Source organism: Crassostrea angulata, chromosome 6 (genome assembly GCF_025612915.1).
Source record: "Crassostrea angulata isolate pt1a10 chromosome 6, ASM2561291v2, whole genome shotgun sequence".
NCBI lineage: Eukaryota > Metazoa > Mollusca > Bivalvia > Ostreida > Ostreidae > Magallana > Magallana angulata.
In genome coordinates this window covers 54062677-54086644 of record NC_069116.1, presented here as the reverse complement: position 1 = coordinate 54086644, position 23968 = coordinate 54062677, and the positions used below count along the sequence as shown (strand labels likewise).

At 32.9% G+C, this 23968-nt stretch overlaps 1 protein-coding gene across 1 annotated transcript; it reads left to right on the top strand.

The window, feature by feature from the left end:
• Positions 1-242: 242 nt before the first annotated feature.
• On the top strand, positions 243-21196 carry LOC128187608 (monocarboxylate transporter 4-like). Its single transcript, XM_052858018.1, has 13 exons — positions 243-408; positions 1524-1714; positions 2644-2787; positions 4861-5217; positions 5312-5453; positions 5538-5794; positions 5930-5966; positions 14659-14846; positions 15297-15440; positions 15543-15902; positions 15985-16126; positions 16679-16935; positions 21021-21196. The coding sequence occupies exons 1-13, from the start codon at positions 371-373 to the stop codon at positions 21194-21196; spliced, it is 2433 nt and encodes an 810-aa protein (XP_052713978.1). The 5' UTR covers positions 243-370.
• The last annotated feature ends 2772 nt before the right edge of the window (positions 21197-23968 follow it).

Genomic DNA, 23968 nt, shown 5'->3' with positions numbered 1-23968 from the left:
ATCATTATTCTTTATTTTTTTACGATACAACTTAATTAACTCTTGCTGCTCGATAAATTATAATAATTAATGTATATTCTTCCTTATGAAACTTACTTAACAGATAAAAAGTATGAAAATGTTGTAGTGCACGCAGTAAACAGACTCTGATTTTGTTCTTTTAAAAGAGAATACGACAAACAAGGAGCGGATCGAAGATCTGATTTTAATCAGATTGGCCAAAGTTGCAATGAAAGCTATTAATTGGCTTTCTTTATGCGAAATCACGGTTCGTCCTATTTATTGCTACCTTTTGTACAGGCATATTGGATTCTTTCAAAATGCGCTTAACGTGTTTAAATATGAAAAACATTTAGTCTATTTCTTAAAAATGGTAAAAGGAAACGAACAAGCTTCAGAAATATTACGGTGAGTGTCTTCTAAATTGTCGTGATAAACGAACCAAGCTCGGTGATGTATAGAGATTCTTGTTAATGCCTTGATGTTATAAATGATGTTATTCCTAAACATATGTTACCGGTCCCTTTTATACAATGAATTCTAAAAAAAAAAATCTACTATGATTTTGCTAATTTAAACCAAATAAACATAATAGTTATTTCATTAATTCAGCGAACGAGGGTTGGCTTTCACTGCATTGTGTGTTTTCAGCTTTGTTAGAATTTCTTAACGTGTAATTATTTCAGCCCCCTCCCCCCCCCCCCACCCAAAAAAAAAACAGGATCGGGATTTGAGGCAAATATAAATATGAACCTTTATCTTTTACTTTTTTATATTTGCATCAAATCCTGATCTGTATCATATTTAACAGAGGTCATAATTGAAGTGAATATAGCAAAAAAAGTTATGCATTATATATGTGGCATTTACAATGTAGTCTTTAAGTTATCAATGTAAGTTTTCTAAACTTTAAACATTATTTCAATGCTTGCAAATATAAAATCAAAGTAAATGTATGCCTACATTATCAAACTTGTCTATTCCAGTAAGAGGTATTTCAATGCATGCTTAATATATAAATAAAATTTCATACAAATTGAAGGTTTTGATTGGATTAGCCAGTCACATGACAGTGTTTTATATTGTATAAAGAATGTTGCCTATGGGGCCGCGCCCCCTTGACAACAATGAGCTGGAACTACTTTTATCATTACTTCCTGTTAACATTAGAGATCACATAATACATATTATATACAATCTTAAACCTTGAAAAATAAATATTTAAAAAATTGTTTTGATTGGACTGGCTAATCCAATCAAAAGCTTCAATTTGTATGAAATTAAATAAAAGAAAGTGAATGTATGCCTACATTATGAAGCTTCGCGGTATAAAGCGTAAACTGCCCCAAACCATTTTATATCCTATAAAACAAATAAATATTGAATTCATTCCTTAAATAAAAGCAGTAAATGTATGCGTATATTATGAAACCTGCCTATTCCAGCAAGAGGTATTTCAATGCAAGCTTATATAAGAACAAAGTAAATGTAAGCCTACATTATGATATAAAGCTTGCTTTCAGGAGGAGGTACTACAAGACAAAGCGACGGTACGTGGTGTTCGCTGGCTCTGTGCTGATCCAGTTTATTGGTGTCGCCATGCCGTCCGCCATGCTGGGAATCGTCTACGTAGACATGACTAGAGAGTTCCGGGCCGAGGCCTCACAAGCCGCCTTAATGCTGTCACTGTTCAGGGGCATCGCCTTTGGAGGAGGTCTTTGTTTATCTAATAATTATACGTGTAGTATTACAAGAAAAAAAATAGTTCAGAAATGAAAAATTTAGGAGGCTGGGTGGTAACAAAAAATTAATAGTCAGATCAACTTTTTAAAAAATGATCCGTAAAGTTAAAATGTATCAAAAGGCTAAAGAAAAATTTCATTGATGAAATTACGACACTGTTTTTAACACATTTCATAAAAGATGAGAAATATTTCTTCCCTAAGACTCTGAGAGTTTTGGGTTTTTTTTTTGGTAAAAATGGCAATGAGCTTGTGATTTCAACACACTCTTCAGGGTTGGTAATGGTATTTCAAAAATTTTCTTACGCAATTAAAATCTGTGTTATGATATTAGGGAGACTGAATTAGTGGAGATTGTTTTTGTGCGTAGCGGTACTTTTTTGATTTACGTCCTTACTTTCCAAACTCCTTCGCGAAGGCGCTTCCCAGCTATATTTAGAGCAGTGTAATAAATTTGTATTCCTAAGTTATGAAATTAACGACGCATGAATTAATAACTTCCGCCGTTTTTGTTTTTTGCATGTTAAATTTAGGTCGGTAATACATGAAATTAAAGTTTAATTTAAGCAAATCAAACATATTTTTAGGATATATAACAGATCGGCTAATGTAAAATGGTTAAGAAAATATTCATCACCAATTCAAATAAGGATATTTTCAAACTTTAGTTATTTTTGTCAATATTAATGCTGTAATTTGAAGGCCTTGAAAAGGAATAGCAATTTAATTTTTTTAAACATACTGATTTGGATAAGGAGCACGTACGTTTCTCAGAAAACTGTTTTTTTAACAAGTGTCTGAGGCCATGATGTGAATTATAGCATTGCCAAAAGTTTGCTCTAGGCGTTTTACGTAGGGACTAAATACACGTACCTGACTTATCTTCTCTTTTCCTTTCAAGGTGTGTTTGGTGAGATGGTGATTCGACGAGTGGGGGATTTTCCCTGTATGATTGGGGGAGCTCTCGGGGGAAGCCTCACCCTCCTAGCCTCAGCCTTCGCTCCAAACATGGTCACCATTGTCGTTCTGATTGGTGTTGGTACAGGTTCGTGACGTCACCTTGTTTCCTACGATGTTGTCAATTAAACTTGTCACATGTTCGGAAAAAAACGTCACTTCTCGATATCATCAATATCTACAATTGTATTTACCATATATATGTCTAGTTCCTATTCCCTTGGACAACCTTTAGATATTTGTCGATCGGATACACCTCTAGATTTATGTTTCATGGTAAGGAGGCAGGATGGCCATCTACCTAAAAGTTGTTTAGCTGTAAACTATAACTAAGTAAAGAAAAATTCCACATTATTATATCTTTGAATTTTAAATTTATTCCGTCATCCTTATATAAACCTCTTCTTCCTAAAAAGATTTATATAGTCTAAAAATGGCTTAGACAATTTAGTCCTCTTTACAATGCAGCGCAATAAACAACGAGTTTTATTTCACTCAATATTTTGACGCTAATATTAAAGGGGCATGGTCACGATTTTGGTCAAATTCTATTTTTCTGGGTTTTTTTTATTTACACTGCTTTAGGAATGCATTACTAATGAAAAAAATAAAATTTGAGAGTCAATCGTTGAGTTATAAGCAAGATACAGGGCTCACAATTCTTTGTCATGTAAACAAGGCTCGTGTCCTGTTTTTGTTTACATAGATTCAATTTACCAGTAAATAATCTTTTTCAAGCTGAGTGTCTCTCTTCTAATTCATTTTAAGCATATATAAACAGTTCTTAATGTTTAACACATTCAATTTAGGTTTAATACTGGAATTTTCACTCCAACATTCAAAATGTAAACAAAAGCTTTGTTTACATAGCGAAGAGTGGTAAGCTGCCTATTAAGAATGCCATACTAAAGCATTTTAAACATTAAAATCGAAAAAAATAATTTTTGACAAAAATCGTGGCCATGCCCCTTTAATAATTCAAAGGTTCAGTCTGATGAAACTTTGAAAATAATAATGATCTTTTTAGACCTTAAACTGCTTATTTGTGCATTTTCAACGTTAACATTCAATGGTCATACATCAGGGTTTCCGTTATTTCTCCGATTCAGTTATCAAAGGTATAGGTTTGTACGTGTTTACTAGTATGTAATATTGTATATCACAGGTCCCCTGACAAACAAACATTTTTTTGTCAACCATTTCTAAATACTGCTTAATTTTAAGTAAATTTGAAGTGTGATTTAATGGTCGTCGCCTTTTTTATACTTTGTAATTCTTCTTTAGAAGAAGTGTTTTACATAAACATACAATAAAACATACAAATTTCAAAGATATCAAGTTAATAATAGCTAAACAAATCATTTTTGAAAATTAAGGTACTATAGTAGATGTAACGGATAATTCATTGACCACCTAGCCTCTTTATTCATCCGGACAATAGGAGGTACATGTAGGTGTCCATTCACCATTGGGCATTCTCAATACTGTCCCTTGAACAAACTTGAAAGAGTTATTGATGACTCGTTTTGGAATAGGGTCGCAATATTCTCTATCTTTCTTGGCCGTATTCTTTGCAATGAATTATTTAAAATGATAAATAGAAATTCATTAACTTCAATGAACTGGGTTGTCCATCAATTAAAGTGCGCAGTTAAGTTTGAGTTGATAGTTCTTCAAAGTTCAATTTCCTTCCCATTTAAATCGTCATACATATATTAATTAGTCTGCAAGCTGCAGAAAAATGCAACATGCTCAGAATGCACAAACATGATTAACTGCAAAGTCCCCATTATTTTTTCATATTAAATGATAATTCTGTTTTACCTGTTGACATCAAAACCGAATGATTACTCAGTCTATCGGACTGAACCAATTATACATGTACATCATACTCCCGTAGCGGCTCACTGATACTTCACTCTTTGGAAGAGATTCCTATGATTTTAATAGAAGATTATATAATTATATATATCCAAAACACAAAACTATTTCACAGTGTTGCTTTTTTCTTTTCTTTTTTTCATAAACATGTGTGTGTGTGTGTGTGTGTGTGTGTGTGTGTGTGTGTGTATATATATATATATATATATATATATATATATATATATATATATATATATATATATATATATATATATATATATATATATATATATTATAGGATGCGGCTGTGTGTTACCTACGCTTCTTTCCTACGTGTATATCAGTCGGGCCTTTCCACCCAAAACCGCACCTAAATATCTGACCACGATGACGTTGGGGGCAGGGATAGGGTTCATGGTAACTCCCTACATTACGGAGGTTTTGTTGTCTCATTTCGGCTGGAGGGGGACTCTAATGATGGCGAGCGGAATGTTCCTTCAGCTGGTTCTGATTGGAATGGTAATACAGGTCAATTTACCTCCACCATCTGAGTTGCAAAAGTCCAGGGATTTCAAATGGACCGATGTAGTCGAAATCCTAAAGAACAGATCATACCTGACTTATATAACGAACATGCTATTTTTTGGATTGTTTGGTAACACTTTTTGCTTTCAAGTTATAATGATTGCAATTTTCAAAAAAAAAAAAAAAGAATTCTAGAACATTATATTGTTCAACTTTTTAAACAGGAGCTGTTGAAATATGGTTTTTGCCAGATTTTCTAGTTTCAAACAACTACACAATTCAAGATGCTGCTCTTGTGCTTACACTTAGTGGGTTCGCCAACGTCAGTGGTAGGCTAATCGCGGGAATTTTCGAATCGTGTTTTAGGTATTTATTGCGATTTAAATTTGAAATTTAAATGATTAATTTTGAATGAAACATACAGATAATCAATGTTGATGTCTGTTTAAGCCGGACAAAGATTTTATACCATTGGACCTACATCTTCATGACTCAAGCTCTGGGTCACGCAGTTTTCCCGACCTTTGTCCAGTTTTACCCCGTTCTCTGTGGGTCCTCTTTAATCTACGGAGTCTCTTTTGGTCTTATCGTGTCTCAGAGTGTTCCGGTGGTGGTCCAGGCCTTACCCCAGAGGCTAAACTCCATAGGAATAGCGATGGAGTTCACAGTCTACGGGTTATCTACAGTTCTTGGGGGCTTTGTCTGCGGTCAGCATTTTTTAAATTATTATGAAACTGCAACAGATATAAATTAATGGATTATTAAAAAATGATCCAATAGTAAATTTTAAATTTGAAGAATTTGAAAATATTTTTTGTAAACTGTGTTTTTTTCATCTGCAGGAGTGATCCGTGACGTCACAGGAGGATTTGAGGGAGTGTTTTACGTTGCTTCCTTTGCTACCATATTTTGTTCTTGTTTGTGTATTACATTGTTCATCGCAGACAAAACATGCACGAGGAAGACCTTCAGAAAGGATCATATAAATACAATTTCCATAATTTCACATCTCTAAAACAAGGTGCTTTTTGTAACCTCTAATTGTACGTGTCCATTTGTGGACAGAATAGTGGCAATCAACGAGGTTTTTTTAATTAACGAATTACTCGGTCGTCCATTAATGATACAATTTCAAAATCATATCAGGAATGGTCCAAAATGACATCCACTAATGATATAAGATAAAAAACGCAGAACAAGTGCATCATTGATTATGAATAATGTAAGATTTTTATTGCATTCGTGGACACGGATTTCGGTCATCAATGATACAATTGTGTATGAAATAGTACAATTATAATATCATTCATTTTGCATGTCCCTTTGTCTTTTTCTCTGTTGGCTGAAAGTAGTATTCTAAGGAATATTCATCGATTTCTACTTTGCTTTCCCAATTACTTTGGTTTAATAAAGTATAACCTTTACAGCACATGCTTTTAAGAACAATGAATTCTTAGGTATACGCGGATACTACTATAGTAATTAGGTATAGATAATTTGGTGTTGTACAAAAACGATACCCGAAAAATCGTAATATTTAATTAATAATGAATCATTTTCTGAACATTATGAGGTAATCAAATACTATAGGGCGTGATCAAATCCGATAGAGCCCTTCGGGTTTCATTAGATTTGATCACCCTCGACCATATTTCATATTCAAAGAGTGTTTCCGTATTTCTTAACAACAAAACATTCTTTGAGTATAATGAGGTGATCAAATACGATCGGAAGTGATCAAATCAATTGAATCCTTGGACTTTTTGATAAATTTGATCACATTCGATCGTATTTGATTACCTCACAATGAATGATTCCTTGTTTCTTCTGTTTTCATGATGTTCCGCAATTACACGATTAAATATTAAAAAGCCATTGATGAAATGTACTGGTCTATACATCACAAAATCAATTCGTACTGTTATCACGATTAGAATTTATATGATCATAGTTTTATCACAGTATTGTGAATAATTTTGTCACGGTATTGTGAATAGATTTGTAGCATTTCCTTTCGTTAATTTAAAATAAGCATATAATATTATTTTATTATTTATATCATTAGTGGGTGTGAATCCTGGACCATTAATGATAAAAAATTTAATTTGTATCGTTAATGGACAGCTAGATAGTAAGTAAATGATAACATGTTTCATTGATGGTCAGGACTCTAACCACTAATGCAGTAGTACAGTATATCATTAGTTGATACTGTATCATTTGACGTGACTGTGGCGCTTGCATGTCCTTATTTTCAGATAATGAAATGCATTTTATTTCGTACATGTATATGATTTACATATCCATAAGCCAAAATGTTACAGGTGGTGTGAACTAGATGCGTTTAATTAAGTATGTATTAATTAGAAATGTAAATTATTAAAAATTTTATTGTCTATGACTTGTTCTTGGCCAAACATTGTGGATAATAATGATTAAAAACCATCTATACTACTATATTAAAATTATAGACTCGAATTTTTGAGCTTTAATACCGATAGATCGGAAGAGTTCTGTCTTTTGTTTTATATATTTTAAACATAATTGGTACTTGAAGATTACCAATTTGTATTTATTTTTTCTCAATCAAGCTTTGCTAATTAATAATTAACGAAAACTCATCAAAAATTTCCGGAAACCACCTAAATATTTTGGATTTTACAATCTTGCGCATGCGAATTACATTCACGTTAAATCACGGGAGGCTCTTTATTTGATGTTTCCACAATATCACATTCGCATGGATAACTCAGAAACGATAAAACAAATGCGTTGTAAATTTTCATTGGAAATTTTTTCTGTTCATCAAAGAAAAGACGGGAGACAATTCTAATGTCAACATGGTGTGTAAAAAACGTTTTTGAAAAAAGTGTTGAATTCTGCAATTAAAGAATTAGACTTTTATAGCTTCAAAATGGTTTGTTATGAACAATTTGACTGTTATTTTCAATGCAACTTTATTAGTTTTCTCCAGAATCGTTTTTCTGCAACATTACGGGTATATGGTAGGCATTTTAACTGTGGTGAAGGTCTTTCCTGAGACACAGTTAGATTATTCCAACTCAGCAGAGTGTAGTGAAATTAATTGCATTATTGTAGGCTTAATGCTTGATTATGCAAATGTCAACAATATACGGTGTGTCGATGTATCTATTTCTTAAATGTCCGATATCATATGTAATGTCAACCCGTGCACGCACGGGTCAAAGTCTAGTCTTAATTGAAAAAGACAATAAAAATTGGGCAAATGACACGATTTCAATGCCAAAGCATATAAATTTTGTAAAATTTAGAATTTTAGTTGGAACCCCGAAACATGTCCTTTAAATCTTAATGATGCTCGGAAGCGAAAAATCTGCTGACTTGTTTATCTTAACAATGGATAAGTTTCTTAGTTCCTAATCATAAGTAATTATTTTGATCATAAATTTTGGTTTGATAACTTCCAACTTAGTAAAGCTGGGATATATTTAACACAAAAGACCAGTTTCAGATTAATAAAATCTACATTATTTAATAAAGCCTTTTGAAGATTTCACGTTGACTTGACTGGACGCTCCAGGCCAAAAAAACACGTTTGAAGCAAAGGATTTTAAACAGTGTTCCTGTTTATAATTTTCATCACACATAAACAATAAAAAAAATTAATGCAATTAAAACTTATGTCAACACAATAAGTGCAAAAAGGTATGAATTTTAAATTTATGAAATATACACATCAGTTAAATTAATTTTGTTCATATCATCTAATGTACTTTGCCAAATAAACTTTCTCTGATTCTCATAAAGATAATTTTGATGCGATTATAAAAGAGGTCTAGTTAAAAAGTTATTTAAGGTCAGACGACACGTTCCTCGAGAATCTTCTTTGTATCTCCTCGTAATAAAGAGTTTTCAATAAAAAATATTAATTTTATAATTACTTTAGAAATCATCAAAATATACTTACATACGGTTATATGTCTTGATGGTCGAGTGGTTAGAACCGTGACCGCTCACTGTCAGAAGCGTAGAGGTTCTAGAGGTCGTGAGTTCAAATCCCCGCCCCGACGGAGATATAGTTCTGATTTCGCTGTGGTGTAGATGTATTTATTTTTATATCAGCAATTCAAGTGTATTTTCAAGAAGATTATATAGGAAATTGCATACTCTAGTATTTTGCAGAAATGTCTGGTAAGGTACTCTAATTTTTTTGCAAGAAGGCTTGTCAAAGTAGTAGTAAACCATTAACAAATTCCTGGAAGAAGTTATTTAAAATTGAGGAACGTGTCGTCTGACCTTAAAAAACATGATGTTTGAACTCATATGCAAATCAGATTCAGGCCGTCATCCTATCACAATTGAAGAAACTTTATTTTCAATAGATCTCAAACTTCTTATTTTGAATTTTGAACTTCTCCTTTCGTAAGAGTTCACCCAATTAGTGGGTCACTCGTAGACTTTATATGTATTGTATCAGAGCCCTCGCTCTCTTCTTTGAGAGAGTGAACACTAATTGGGCTGATGGCTGTCTCCAAGTCTGAGAAAACAGATGCAAGAAACACAAGTCGGCAGGCCCTGCAAGATTTATATTGATTTGGTATTTTTAACAAAATATAACAATTTTTCGCAATTTTTCAATTTCTTTACATGTGAAATATTTAGCCATAAAAATGTTGATAGATATAATTAATAATACTGTTCTTTCGCAAATATAATTAATTATACTGTTTTTTCGCAAATTTCCAATATTTTTACAAGCGAAATATTTTATGGGTGCGTTATAGAAAAAGTGTATGGGTATTGCTAATACTGTTCTTTGCCGATTTACAATCTTAAGGAAGGAGTATTTTCTGGTTTTTGACTTGTCAAACGTAAATTTGATTAATTGTTCATTAAATCAAGATGAAAGGATATTAAATAGTATATTTTTTGCTCTTTTTCATTATTATACAACTTGGCATAGAAAAAGTAATCAATGTTTAAAATCTAACAAGGACTATATTTTTGGCGTAATATTGGCGTAGGAAAATATCACATGTTTCGCAATTCAGAATTGCTTCAGATTAATGAGCCTGTTTTAGCATTTTAAAAACAATAACATTAATGTTGGATTTTTTTACTAATGTGAACTAATGATATGATCCTTGGGTTTGTAGTGTAACCTGACAGACATTCTGAAAGTCTATTATTTCATTAAAGATTAGAATTTTCAAATCTTAAACACATGTCTACAGAACTACAAAGAGCTTCACTTATTTTTATTATCCTTTACGTTGAGGAAAAGGTAATGACCTTGACCTGACCTTTATGCAAAAAGGTCAAATTTGATTAAACTGATATAATCATTTGGTTATATAATCCGTTTGACTGTGTCAAAATTCATGAATTTCTTATTATAAGAAGAAAGTTTGATAACGAGAAGACTCCTTCCTGAAGTGAAGAATTATAATTTGTCATGTAATAATTTTTAAATTTTGATTGAAAATTAGTCAATGACAATATTGTAAACGCGGAAAAAAAATTAAAAAGGATATTCCTGATACAAATGTGGCTTCAGATCTGTATCCCTACTAAAAAAAAATTCAGGTTGTCAGTCGTAAATCTGTAGCTCTACGGAGAAAATTCGGATTGACCGGCCGTAATGTTACAGTTCCTCACATACAAAAAAAAGAAAGAAGTAAAAGTGCTCTAGGTTTGGATTTATCAACTTAATTTTCCGAAACAGTTTGTACCGATATTCAATATAAAACAAATATTTGGACATTGCACTGATGATAATATCAATTTACTTGCCCTCGACATTCTTATAAACACCATCATCAGGTCTGTAAAGAGAAGAAGAGTAGTTTCTTTCACTTGCATGTAAAAATGGTGAGGTTTGATCAGCATTCGTCCATAAGATTTTTCTCCAGAGCGATAGCCACAGAAATGCAGCTATTTCAAATGATACCTGAACAAAATTAACAAAGATTTTATTAAGCTTTGGCAAGGTGCATCGTATTTCCGACATGGTTTAATAAGAAAAATAATTTTGCTGGTTTTTTTTCAAAATTATTTGTTTCAGTCACCAAGAACACGATCTTTTTCCAACTTTGATATTGTGGTAATTTTGATGTTGAATTATCTTAATACAAAGCAATGATTCCGTTTAGTTTTGTTTTTTGTTTTGTTTTGATTTTTTGGAGGGTTTGGTTCAAAACAATGTAATGAAATGTTTGTTTCATATTTTTCTACACATCGTGTTACAAACATTGATCTTGCATGTCTTTTTTCTGTCTTAAGGAAGGAGTCTTTTCTGGTTTTCGACTTGTCAAAAGTAAATTTGATTAATTGTTCATTAAATCAAGATGAAAGGAAATTAAAATAGTATATTTTTCTTTCTTTTTTACTATCATACAACTTGGCATAGAAAAATGTAATCAATGTTTAGAATGGAACAAGGACTATATTTTTGGCGTAATATTGGCGTAGGAAAATATCACATGTTGCGCAATTCAGAATTGCTGCAGATTATATATATAATGAGTCTGTTTTAGCATTTTAAAAACAATAACAATAATGTTGGATTTTTTTTTTACTAATGTGAACTAATGATATGATACTTGGGTTTCAGAATATGTTTTTAAAATATGATTTGCCTATCAAATTTCATTTTTATAAGCTTTTTAAAGCGCCCATTCTATAAATTGATTTTTGTGAAAAAATCACTAAAATCAGTTTTTCTCTCTTATGAAATGGTCAATATATTAGCTTTTCTGTCAATTTATATCTTTATATAAAGTCTTCATAATACATAAAAATTAGAAATATTTTTTTATTGGAAGCATAAAAAAATAATCAAAATTTCTTCAAAATTTAAGAAAATTAGAGGAAATGCGGGCTAAGCAATATCAATCTTAGTATAAATATATATTTTAATTTAGAAGTATAAGCTGATAGACACTCTCATGGTCTATGATTTCATTGAAGATTTGAATCTTCAAATATTAAACAAATGTCTATAAAAACTATAAAGAGCTACACTTATTTTTATCATTCTTTACGTTGAGGAAAAAGCTAGTGACCTTGACCTGACCTTTATCCGAAAACAAAAAGGTCAAATTTAATTAAACTGATAGAATCATTAAGTAATATGATCCGTTTGACTGTGTCAAAATTTCATGCATTTCTTATTATAAGAAGTATGTTTGATAATGAAAAGACTCCTTCCTTAAGGACAGCACCTGTGATAATTCATCATACAAAAAAAAAAAAAAATTAAACAAAACCAAAAAAATAAATAAATAGATAAATAAACACAAACAAACAAAACAAAATAAAACAAAAAAAACCCCCCAAAAACAAAACAACTAAGTTTATAAGGAGGTCGTTGAAGTATAGACTTTGTTATTGACAAGTACTGCTTTTTAAGAACACTTATTCTGTAAAGGACTTTTTTAAACAGCAAGGATTTATCAAAAAAATTGTTTTCGGATTTTGGTAAATGATATAAATCTCACGGATTACAAAATATAATTTTCAGAATGTTATTTCATATATTCCCTGCTTTAGTATAGTCTGTCCTTATTTACCGTATCGTTTACATTTTGCTTAATGTGTTCATTATTCATGAATATCTTTTTGTCATTCACGAGAATGAAAAAAATTGGTTTGAAACTTTCTGTATACCTTCATGACATGTGAACTAGGAAACTACATACCTGTATATGTAGTGTCCAATTTTGATATAGATTCGTCAAAAAATGACTCGTATTTGCGATTGAGTTCAAATAAAAAAAAATTATTGTTCTGAACGGGATGCCCATTTCTAGTGCAAAAAGGGTCCCTCCCGCCTCCTCATTTTCCAGGATTTTCATGGTTTTTTTATGTGTCTACATTGCTGTGTGGTCACATGCACTGAAATCAGTCACCGCTTTAACATCGGAAGGTATTTTGCATCCTGCGACTGAATAAGTTGTTAACAACTTTAACCTTTTTTTTTTTTTTTAGATCTAACTTGAATTCCATTGGCGTTTTAAATATAATACTGTCTTCATGTTTATAATTTTATCGCAAAAGTGACACTACTTTTGTATCAACTCAAGCATTAGTATGCAAACAAGGATACGTTCGACAACTACATTCTTATACAATACGTATGAATGTCGCCTACCTATGGGTTAAATATGATTAAATTGATCCATATTAGACACAACGTAAAAGAAATTTGGTTTAATGCCTATGGGTTTTATGAACCGATTTATCAGATGTGTTTCAGATAAAAAAAAACGTTAACCTAATTTAAAGTTCTCCGAAATCAATGTTCACCATCTGTTGTTACCAATCACCACATATTTGTTTCAACCCCCCCCCCCCCCCCGTAAAATTAAGTTTCAAGATTATCTTTCGTGGTGGGCGGGGGCTGTATATTCAGAACTAAGAGTGCCCACATGATACGATAAATACAGGTAGCACATCTTCGGGCCATTTAGCTAAAGGTCTCTAAGATACACAAATCAAGCCTTATTTTGTCTTAAAAACGAAAGGAAACATCTAAAATACAGGTATATCAATCGCAGTGTACCAATGGGTAAAAAACCTCAGAGTATAGACCTTTGCAAATTCCGAATCATTAACTCGTCATTCCAAAAAAGATTGTAAATATAATATAAAGTCTGGGATGATTTTTTTTTTTTTTTGGGGGGGGGGGGGGTCAATGATCGTGGGTAGCCAATGTTTTCCTGGTTTGTAGGGACGTAATTTCGTTGGTAGTGTAATCGGGATGATTTTGATAAATATTTTTAAAAATGCTTGTCTATAATATGTTCGTAAGGATAAAAATTCGTTGGAGCTACCCACGAAAGCCATGAACATTGGTTTCCTACGACTAATGATGATTCCAGAATATATACTGTAGCTTAATAAGACAAAGCAGAAAAAACTTTGCACTTTTTCAATAAAAAGCTGGGTTGATTTTTTTTCTATCGGTAATATGACCTGTCTATTTCGTTGCTGGCCACTCAGTCATGGCTCTTTGAAATCAACAAGATTTGTCTGGACTACGCAATCGGTGAATATTTCGCTTGAAACCAGCGTCATTTTTAACTTGTTTTTGACGCCAGAAATATAGATAGTTACATCCTACTGAAAGTTCAAGGCCTTGTTAAAATGGTTCCCTTGTTAAAATGGTTTTTCCCTTTTTAGAGATTTTATGAGAGATTTTCTTTATCCGCCAAATTGAATTGCCATTTTGACAAAATTAACGCCATTTTCGTGACAACCAATACATTTTTTTTCAGACATGACATAACTTATAAAAAAAATAATTAAAATGATTGCTGATTTATGATGTTGTGTCGGTATTTATTTTATCGATTTTTAAATTTATTTTTTCGATTGAAGAGACTATGAAATCCGACCGTCTGTCATTTTGACCTATTTACCGCCATTTTTTAATATTAGCATATTTTGCCGGCCTTTACACACCTTCGATATGATAAAACACTATGTTGAACCAATTTAAGATCGTTTGTTTCCTTCATTTTAAAGGTTTAATTGATGTTATTTCATTGCCGTTTATGTGTTATTTCAGTTTTATTTATTTCCACAGGGATCACTACGACCGATCCTACAAACCATATGTGGTGTTTGTGTGTTCCACTCTGATCATCTTCATCATAATCATGCCGTCTTCACTACTAGGGATTATCTACGTAGAAATCATGAGAGAATTCCAATCGAGTGCCTCCGAGGCGGCCCTGATGCAATCTCTGTTCCGGGGAATTTCTTTCGGAGGAGGTCAGGCCCTTCAATTTTAAAAGCAATACGAGTTGTTGTTGGGTTTTTTTTTTGGTTTTTTTTTTAATTTGTTTTCCTGCTTTTATGATAAGTGTAAAAGTAACCTCTGTGATAAATAAAATTTAGACAAATCAATAAATGGTACCAGAAGAAAGATTTCTATGCTATGGATTATACAGCAAACCCTTTTTACAGGACGGCAATGCATGTCACGTTTTTTTTCAATCTGGGCCTCTAAACATGCAGCTTTACCACAAAAATATAAATAACAGAAGCGTTTAAACCATATCTAAACCATTCTTTTTTTACCATTCAGTTGTAAATTATATGTTCACAATAAGAATTTCTGAAAAATTGCCGCTGATTTTGTCTTAAGTTTTATTTCCATCAGTCTCAGAAAACATCTTAAAATCTAATAAGAAATAAATAAATTTTGTTTGAATTTTACAGGTGCGTTTGGTGGAGTGGTGATCCGGTGGGCGGGGGAGTTTCCGTGCATGATGGTGGGCTCTATAGTCGGATGCCTTTGTTTCGGCGCTGCTGCTTTCGCTGAAAATTTGATCACAGTTGTTCTTTTGATTGGAGTCGGTGCAGGTAGGACACCCCCCCCCTCCCCCATAACAATAAATAATCTATTATTTGGTTCATCCCCAATAGTAAATACTATAAAAAGTGTCTTTTTTATTCTAAACATAGGTAGCGCCTTTGTGTTCTCTTTACTGTTGAGTTTTACCAACATCGGACATGCGTTCCCTGCATCAACCGCGTCAAAGTTCATGAGCTTTATAACGATGGGTGGAGGTCTGGCAATGATAGTGACCCCATATATAACCAATCTCCTGATCGGCCATTTTGGTTGGAGGGGGGCTTTCTTGATGTTCTCTGGATTTTTCTTTCATCTTGTTCCTCTTGGGGTGGTGGTTAAGCTGAACTTTCCCCCAGCAGACGAGAAGCGGAATGAATCAAAGAAGTTCCAGTGCAGCGATCAAACGGCAGTCTTCAAATACGGGGGCTTCGTCGTTATTTCGATGCAAATGGTACTCTACGGAATGTTTGGTGAGAATCTCCGATAACAACAGAAAAATGTACATGTAATAATATAATGAGCATACACTACAGTTGAAATTTTTCGTCTTAGGTTACGTTGAGCCCTGGTTTCTCCCCGACTACTTGCTCAGCAAAGGCTACACTAAAGATGACGCCGCTCTCTTGCTGACCCTCATAGGAGTTGCCAGTTTGGTTGGGCGAGTTCTCGCGGGATTGCTTGATCCTTTTTTTCGGTAAGCATGATATGGCCATACCTTTATATCAGTATCCAACTGTTTAAGTTTGAATGGGACACTTCCATGTTGTGCCTTACTGTTTTTCGAAATAAACAATTAATTTAATTGTTTACATCTAGTTTCTTTCCCAAAATTGTCACCTAACAGGGTAGCGCTGTGGGTTAGAGGGTTCACCTCAATCTGTAACTCATGAGTTCGAATCCCGCTGAAGATTTTTAAACTTTTACCTTTCCAAAAATTTTTAAAACGTAATTTTTAGTTAAATGTTGTAAAAGTTTAAAATTCTTAACCTTTGAAAGTATTTTAATTATAATGTACTTAATAATAAGTACACTCCATTGCAGTGATAAGGAATCTCTAATGAAAAACTGAAATCCAGACACATATTTCAAAAATCTTCGATCAATCTTCGATCTTTTGACAGCAGTTTTGGTCAGTTTTTGGCATAAACAAGTCAGTTTAAAAAAACGTTTACATTTTGGTCCACATATGTATACGATGACCGTAGGTCCCCCTTTAACCGTTTTTAACCCGTTTTCTTAAATTTAGCCGAACAAAGATAATATACCACTGGAGTTACATGTTTGTGGTGGTTGCCTTGGGTCACGCGGCCTTCCCCTTCTTTGTGTCTGTGTACCCCGTCCTGGTGGTAGCCTCGGTGGTGTTCGGTCTACAGTTTGGCCTGTTCATCTCCCAGATGAGCCCAATAACATACCAGACGCTACCCTGGAATCTCTACCCCACAGGAATCGCCACCGTGTTCACTCTGTATGGAGGATTCGCCGTAGTAGGGGGTTACATCTGTGGTAAGTATAAGGACTTGAAAACTCGTACACTATTACCGCAGTGTCTTTTTCTTGTATGATTTAACGAGGCCGAGTACAGAACGAGTACGCACGCTTTCGCGCAGCGTTTCATTTGTATTGTGACGTCATCTTTTTGCTTGGTTGACGCCATGGCGTGATAGTTTCAACTGCAGATATTCAGCGAAAATTGTTGAAAATATCTCGTTTGATGCGTAAAAATAATGTTATATTGTGGAATAAACATAAATGTCTCGAAGTATAAGCTATATTTGGGCTCGGGTCGAAAACGTGAAGAGGGTTCAGCAAGCCTAGCCCTCTGTCACGTTTTCTTAACCCGCCTAAATATAGCTTAAAGTTAATTCATACATTTCAAGACAGTAACCATGTATTTTATATTAATGACCCTTAATATGTGATGTTATATATTTTTTTATTACTTAAATATGTCTGAATGTTTTAATAATACTATATAGATCACCTTTTTCGCCTTGTCAAATAAAAAATAGCCATTATCTGACGAATCTGGGGAATTGGGCATACAAAAACAGGAGGTAAAAGGTTTCTTTTATTTGACCATTTGATGCCCTTTAGCAATAACTTTAATATGTAGAACAGAAAAAGAAATCTCTAGGGCAGAAGTTTTGAAAAAATGTAAAAAATATGCAAAATAGATACATTTCAAGCAAAATACCATAGGGTCCTATGTTAAAGATTAACAAACTTTGAAATGACCCCCTAAACAAACGGTGTGGTAAATGTCTTATTTTTTAATCTTAAAATAATAATTATATCGGTAGAAATTCATGTAAAAAGTTTCATCCAAAAATCTAGGGCAGAACAAATTAGACCCGGCCTCGTTAAGTAAGTTGACGTTAATCTGAAAAAGTTCAGATTTAAAAGAAAATATTTATACATGTATTTGCAAATATGCTGCCTTATATGAACAAATAGAATAGCGAAAACGTTCAGTTCTGTATGAACTTTTTCATGACGTCAAATGATCATAGAACCTTTTTATCGCTTGCCGCTTAGATTATTGTAAACATAAATTCACGGTAATTAAAAAAAATATTAACAATTTGACTTTTACAAATGTAAATACAAGCAATTAACAGCAATGTTAAAAAGTTCACCGGGATATGAACTCAGTTGGTAGGTAATCAAATCTTCTTAGAAGCCCTTCAGGCTTCCCAGGATTGATCACGTGACCAACCAAGTTCATTTGAGGATTTATTTGTTTTATACGATATAAAATGGTTTGGGACAGTTTACGCTTTATAAACCGCGAAGCGAAGCGCTTTATAAAAGAGCGTAAACTGTTTCAAACTATCGTAATAATTTAATTCTGGTTGTAACGCGGCATTTGATTGGATAGAAAAATTAAGTTAATTTGGATAACCTGATTTGCACCTCACAATGCACCAACGTCAAAAACGTACTAATCCGCTTGACGTTACGTTTGAATTTTGAACAGATTAATATAAATTTTTTAAGTAACCGCTCTCAATTTGTTCAGTAAGTTACAGAAAATTAAATCTAAGGAATAAACTCAATGTCTACCCAAGTGATGCTCGTATAACCTGGGTTTGAGCAATTTACGCTTTTTTATAATCCGCTTCGCGGATTATAAAGCGTAAACTGCCCCAACTCAGGTTATACTTGTATTACTTGGGTAGACATTGAGTTCATTTCTCAATCATTTAATTCTGAATGTAACGCCTCATTTGATTGGCTAAACAAATTCATATATATCGTATAACATAACTTGCCTACGTCACAATACGACGCGCGTGCGAAACGTATTAATCCGCTTGACGTTAGGTTTAAATTTTGTACAAATTAACATATTTTAACTAATTAATGGGCCTTATTATATAATTTAAATAGTAGAAAATTAAATTATAAGGAATAAATTTAATTTCTACTTATGTTATACGAGTATAACATAACTTGGAACAGTTTACGCTTTTTTATAAACTGCTTCGCGGTTTATAAAGCGTAAACTGCCCCAAGTTATGTTATATTGTTTAACATAGGTAGAAATTATATTCATTCCTTAAATAAAACTAATAAATATTGAATTCATTGCTTATAATTTATTTTTTTTATTCCTCGTTTTAGATAAAAACGGTCATTTGACCTTTAAAATGACGTAAAATTGTACAAAATTCAAAAATAGCGTCAGGCGTATTGATACGTTTTTGACGTTAGTCTTACTATGACGTAGGCAGCTTTATACGATATTAATTATTTTTAAGCCAATCAGAAAGCGCGTTACGACCAGAATTAAATTATATACCGATGAACGTTTTTATTTGCTATTTATTTCTTTTAAATGTATGGATACAGGTCTATTAAACAAAATATGGGAACTATTTATTTTACATACATTGCAAAATATTCAATGGGGAAAATGATAATTAGCCGTTCACAGGATTTGTGACCAACCAAGTTCATATCCCGGTGGACTTATAACATGCTATGTTTTTTTTTAATAAAGAGAGTATTGAAAACACAAGAATTATAAAAGATATTTTTCAGTTAGGTCTAAATAAAGAAACAATAAACTACGTAGTTGTGCTTTTTATCCGCTATCTATTATCGCAAATCTTACATGAAAGTATTCGCTACGACCGATGTAGCATTGCGTTGAGTGATGACACTTTCTAATCGGTGTGTATTTCAATTGTGATTTGAAATAAAGATTCTGATTGGTGCATTTATATAGACCCGCCCATTTATCAAATGCATGTTGAGAACATGATGCTAACACGTGGAAAGATATGTCGGAGAAAGAAAACATCTCATAAAGTTGTACTAGCAAGTTAAAATTTACGTACAGAGTTATTTGATAACAAACGGGGAGATGTTCACGTACATGTGTAAAATATTAATGAAGAGAAAAAGAAAAAGTTCCCTAAAAGCAGGGATCGGCGCATATAGATTATCAGTCACAGAATAAGATTGTACTTCGCTTACGAATAATGTCATTCAGTTCATTGTGAAAAAAAATCGCCAGAAACTGTTTAGCGAAGAAATAAATTTTACGTTAGCGTTCATAATGAACCATATACTGTTTATGGAAAATCGCATGAGTTGAACTGTTTTTCCTCATAAAAAACTTGTTGCAAAATGTAGATCCACGGGTGGACACGCCGTGAAATCCATTAGACGTTTTACAGCATATGTCTTCACTGTTTTATTTACAATAAATATGTACTGAAATCTTTGAAACATCGTCAACAGCTCCGCAAAATGAAGACGTGTGGTTTGTTTATATACATTGAAAACTGTAAAATGGCGACTCGATCTGCACGTGAATTATACAATCCGAGGTCGATTAGCGTGTCAGTGTCAACATCAGAAGTAAATATTGTGTGATGAATATCGAAAAACATAAAATAAAATGAATATTTATACAGACTAAGTGAGTTACAAAATAATGTTGATCACAGATCAGTCCAAAATTGAACACGTTTACATGCCGTAAAATTCAATTTTTTGGTATGTTTGAAAACACATGCACACTTGTAGTTCTAAGTGTGTCATATTAATCAGTCAAATTTCAACAAAATGCAACATAGGCTATGTAATATTTATTGTCAGTATCTGTTGTGAATTCTTTGGAATAAGCTACAACAAAATAAATATAGCTTCATCTTAAATTGATGCGTTTAACAGCTAAAAGGATTTGAATTTTTCGATGAAGTATGTATTATATTTAAAAATGAATTGGGGATTGAACCTGTTTTAACAGCGTGTTTTTGACAATTGTTTACACCAAAAAAGAAGATGCGATTATTGTGAGAACTCTTAGTCAATTATTGCAGAAACGACACAAATACCACGTCAGCAGGTATGGGTGGGCGGGTACTAAAACGGCCAATGAAAATGCTTGTTTATATAACTGCAACTCGCAATCCCGATAGTGTCGTCACTCAACGCATCAGTTTATCACTCGCAGCGAATACACCCGTGTAAGATTTGCGATAAAAAACGCTTGTGCCAAGTATTTACAATCCCCGCCACGTCAAAAAAAATCGTCAACTTGAACGTTAACTTTATCTTAGTATATTCTTTTGTAGGATATATTTGTGACGTCACAGGCAAATATGATTACGTGTTCTACGTATCATCTCTTGCGTCAATGGTTTGTGGGTTTGGGAGCATTCTACTCTACGCTGTGGATAAAGCGAGACACAAGGATGGCGATTCACCACTGGACAAGACCATAGAAATATCTGTGATTACTAAACCTTAACACGTTAGCGTCTAAATGATATGAATACAAGTACATATAACGTCATCTCATATACGTCACTGTTGATGACCTCGTTTTCATGGTACCACACCCTTTGTCGTAATCATTATTTCATGTGTCGTTTTTAGCTCACGTGAGCACTTTTTGTTCGGCGTCAGTCCGTCCGTCTGTCTGTAAACTTTTTACATTTTCTTCTTCTTCTTCAGAACCACTTGGCCAATTTCAACCAAACTTTGAACAAAGCATCTTCATTAGGTGAAGGGGTTCAATATAGCATTGAATCATGATTTTTTAAGTATACACTCTCATAACTGCAGCGGTGTGTGCATACAAATTGAGTAACGCGCGTTAGCGCGTTATGAAAATTTGTATGCACACACCGCTGCAGTTATGAGAGTGTATACTTAAAAAAATCATGATTTAATGCTTATATTTTAAATTTTTTAACTTCTTGCCTTGTCTGCAAATGTGATTCATACCTTAAAATTCCTATCTTATCCTAAGGGTAAGTTAAAGCCACAAGCGTGAACTTTGATTTTCGCTTGTGACGTTGCAGTTTACAGCGTTCAACGTTTGTGACGTCATAATAAAACTCGTCAATTTGACCTTTGACTACTTGTTGCATTTAGAGGCATTGAAAAACACAGTAGAATGTAAATGGAGATGATTAGGAATTATTGAAAAGTGTGAAATTAGGAATTATTAAAAAAGGTGACTGCACATAAGCCGAATTTTGGATCTTTTTCGGTCACTACTGAAAATTTTGACTATGATTTTCTTACGCAAACCAATGTTTATATTTTCAACCACGTGTTGAGTGGTTGAATACGAACGATAACTATGTTCTGAATATCCTTGTTTGATTAAGATAACCGCTAGACGATGAAATCGGAAAAACATTTTAAAAGATTTTCATGTTTTAACATAAATCAAACTAGGATGTGATACGAAAAACGACCAGTACTTACGTATTTTGGGAATATTATCAGTACACTTATACTTCCGCTCAAAATTTAACAGGAACTGAACAAATCTCGGGGAAGTCTCGTGAACTTTCATTCCAGCACCTCTGGATTTATTGCATACTTAGCAACGATAAGGAAAACATTTCGAACACATTCGCAGGGGTGACAAAATTAACTGGTGTTAGAAATCACGTGAATTATATTATTAAACAGGAATATATACCGTTTACAACAAAGAACGCGAGCATGAGAAGAAACTGTTTTTCCCCTTTGTTTAACGATGAACGCATGTTTGTCTATTGATCTGCTTTTGACATCAATTTATACGCATAAATATACAATTACCATTAAATGAAGAACAAATCAAGACAAAATTACGCTGACTAAATATTAAATCTGTAAAAAGTAGGAGTCCTCATTACTCTATGGAGGATCAAGAAAGTGTAATGACCCCTATCTATGAAAACGACTTCGTACTTTGTAATATGAACTTTATATCAATGTAATTACATAAAGTTGCAGTTAAGACGTCGACATTGGCAATCCTACATTTAAAAATTTTAGTCGCAATTTTTAAAAACGCAGTCACCCTTTGTTGGTATTTTTCAAAAATCTTCTTCTCAAAAACCATTTGGCTAGAAAAGCTGGAACTTGTGTGGAAGCATCTCAAGGTAGTTTAGATTCAAGGGTTTTTTCTTTCTTCAAATCATTATCCCTGGGAGTAGGAGAGGGGCACAATAGGAGGTCCAATTTTTACGTAAGAATATATGGAGAAATATCTTTAAAAATCTTCTCAGCAACCAATTGACCAGGAATGCAGTTACTTATGTGGAAGCATCCCAGATAGTGTATGGTAATTCTTTTTCAAATCATGATCCCTGGATGTAGGCGGGGGTCAAACTTTACAAATGATATAATATATAGTATTACTTATATACAAGCATTTTGAAATTCTGTTGATTTTCAAGATCTTCTAGAGAATTGCAATGCTCAATATGTGATTTGACTAAAAATCACCCTGTTAAGAATATCTGGAGAGAAAAAAATCGAAACCCTTTTATACAAAAACCTATTCTACTACACTGTTTTGATTTTTTGTATACTAGAAAGACTCCATAAAACTGATTGTATTATGGCTATTGTTGCTCAGGTGAGCGATGTGGCCTTTGTGCTTCTTGTTTTTGTATATATAACTCTATTTATTTAGTCAACATTAGTTTTAAATTATGAGCTATATCCTGTTTCCCAATGGTCTGCCGTCAATATTCATTTTTTATTTTTTTTTTTTACCTTTTTTCCCCTTAGAACCAAGTGGACAATTCAAATTAACGAAATATGACACAAATCATCCGTGAAAGTAAAGGGACTAAAGGGTCAACGTCTTTTTAGGGAGATAAGTTAATTTTTAGTAAAAAACTGAAATAAGGACGGTTGTGAAAATGATTTTTTTTCTTTTTTGAAAATAAATTTAATACAAAAAAAATGTATTAGTTACTACAACCAAAATTGGTGCAAAGCGTTACAAAAAAACAGGTACCGGTAGTTCAAATTGGTAATCAATAAATGCTAATATCTTTTGTAGCGTGTTGTAACTAAGGTATAGGTTTTAAAATCTTCAAATTGACATCTCGAACCGAAAACCGGATTATGGAGGGTTGCTAGATTCAGCATAGAAAAATAATGGGGAAATCTTTCAGTTAGAAATGTACAATTTGTAGGAAAATTATATTATTAATAACACCCTTTATGTGTGCATGTTTAAACACATTTTGTTGTTTAAATGAACCCCGTGATTTTTATAGAAAAT

Excerpts from the sequence above, each read along its gene's own strand:
- LOC128187608 (XM_052858018.1), top strand. The coding sequence starts at position 371 with ATGGTAAAAGGAAACGAACAAGCTTCAGAAATATTACG. Across the intron at positions 2,788-4,860 it reads TCTGATTGGTGTTGGTACAG|GATGCGGCTGTGTGTTACCT; the intron begins GTTCGTGACGTC and ends TATATATTATAG. Across the intron at positions 5,795-5,929 it reads TCTTGGGGGCTTTGTCTGCG|GAGTGATCCGTGACGTCACA; the intron begins GTCAGCATTTTT and ends TTTCATCTGCAG.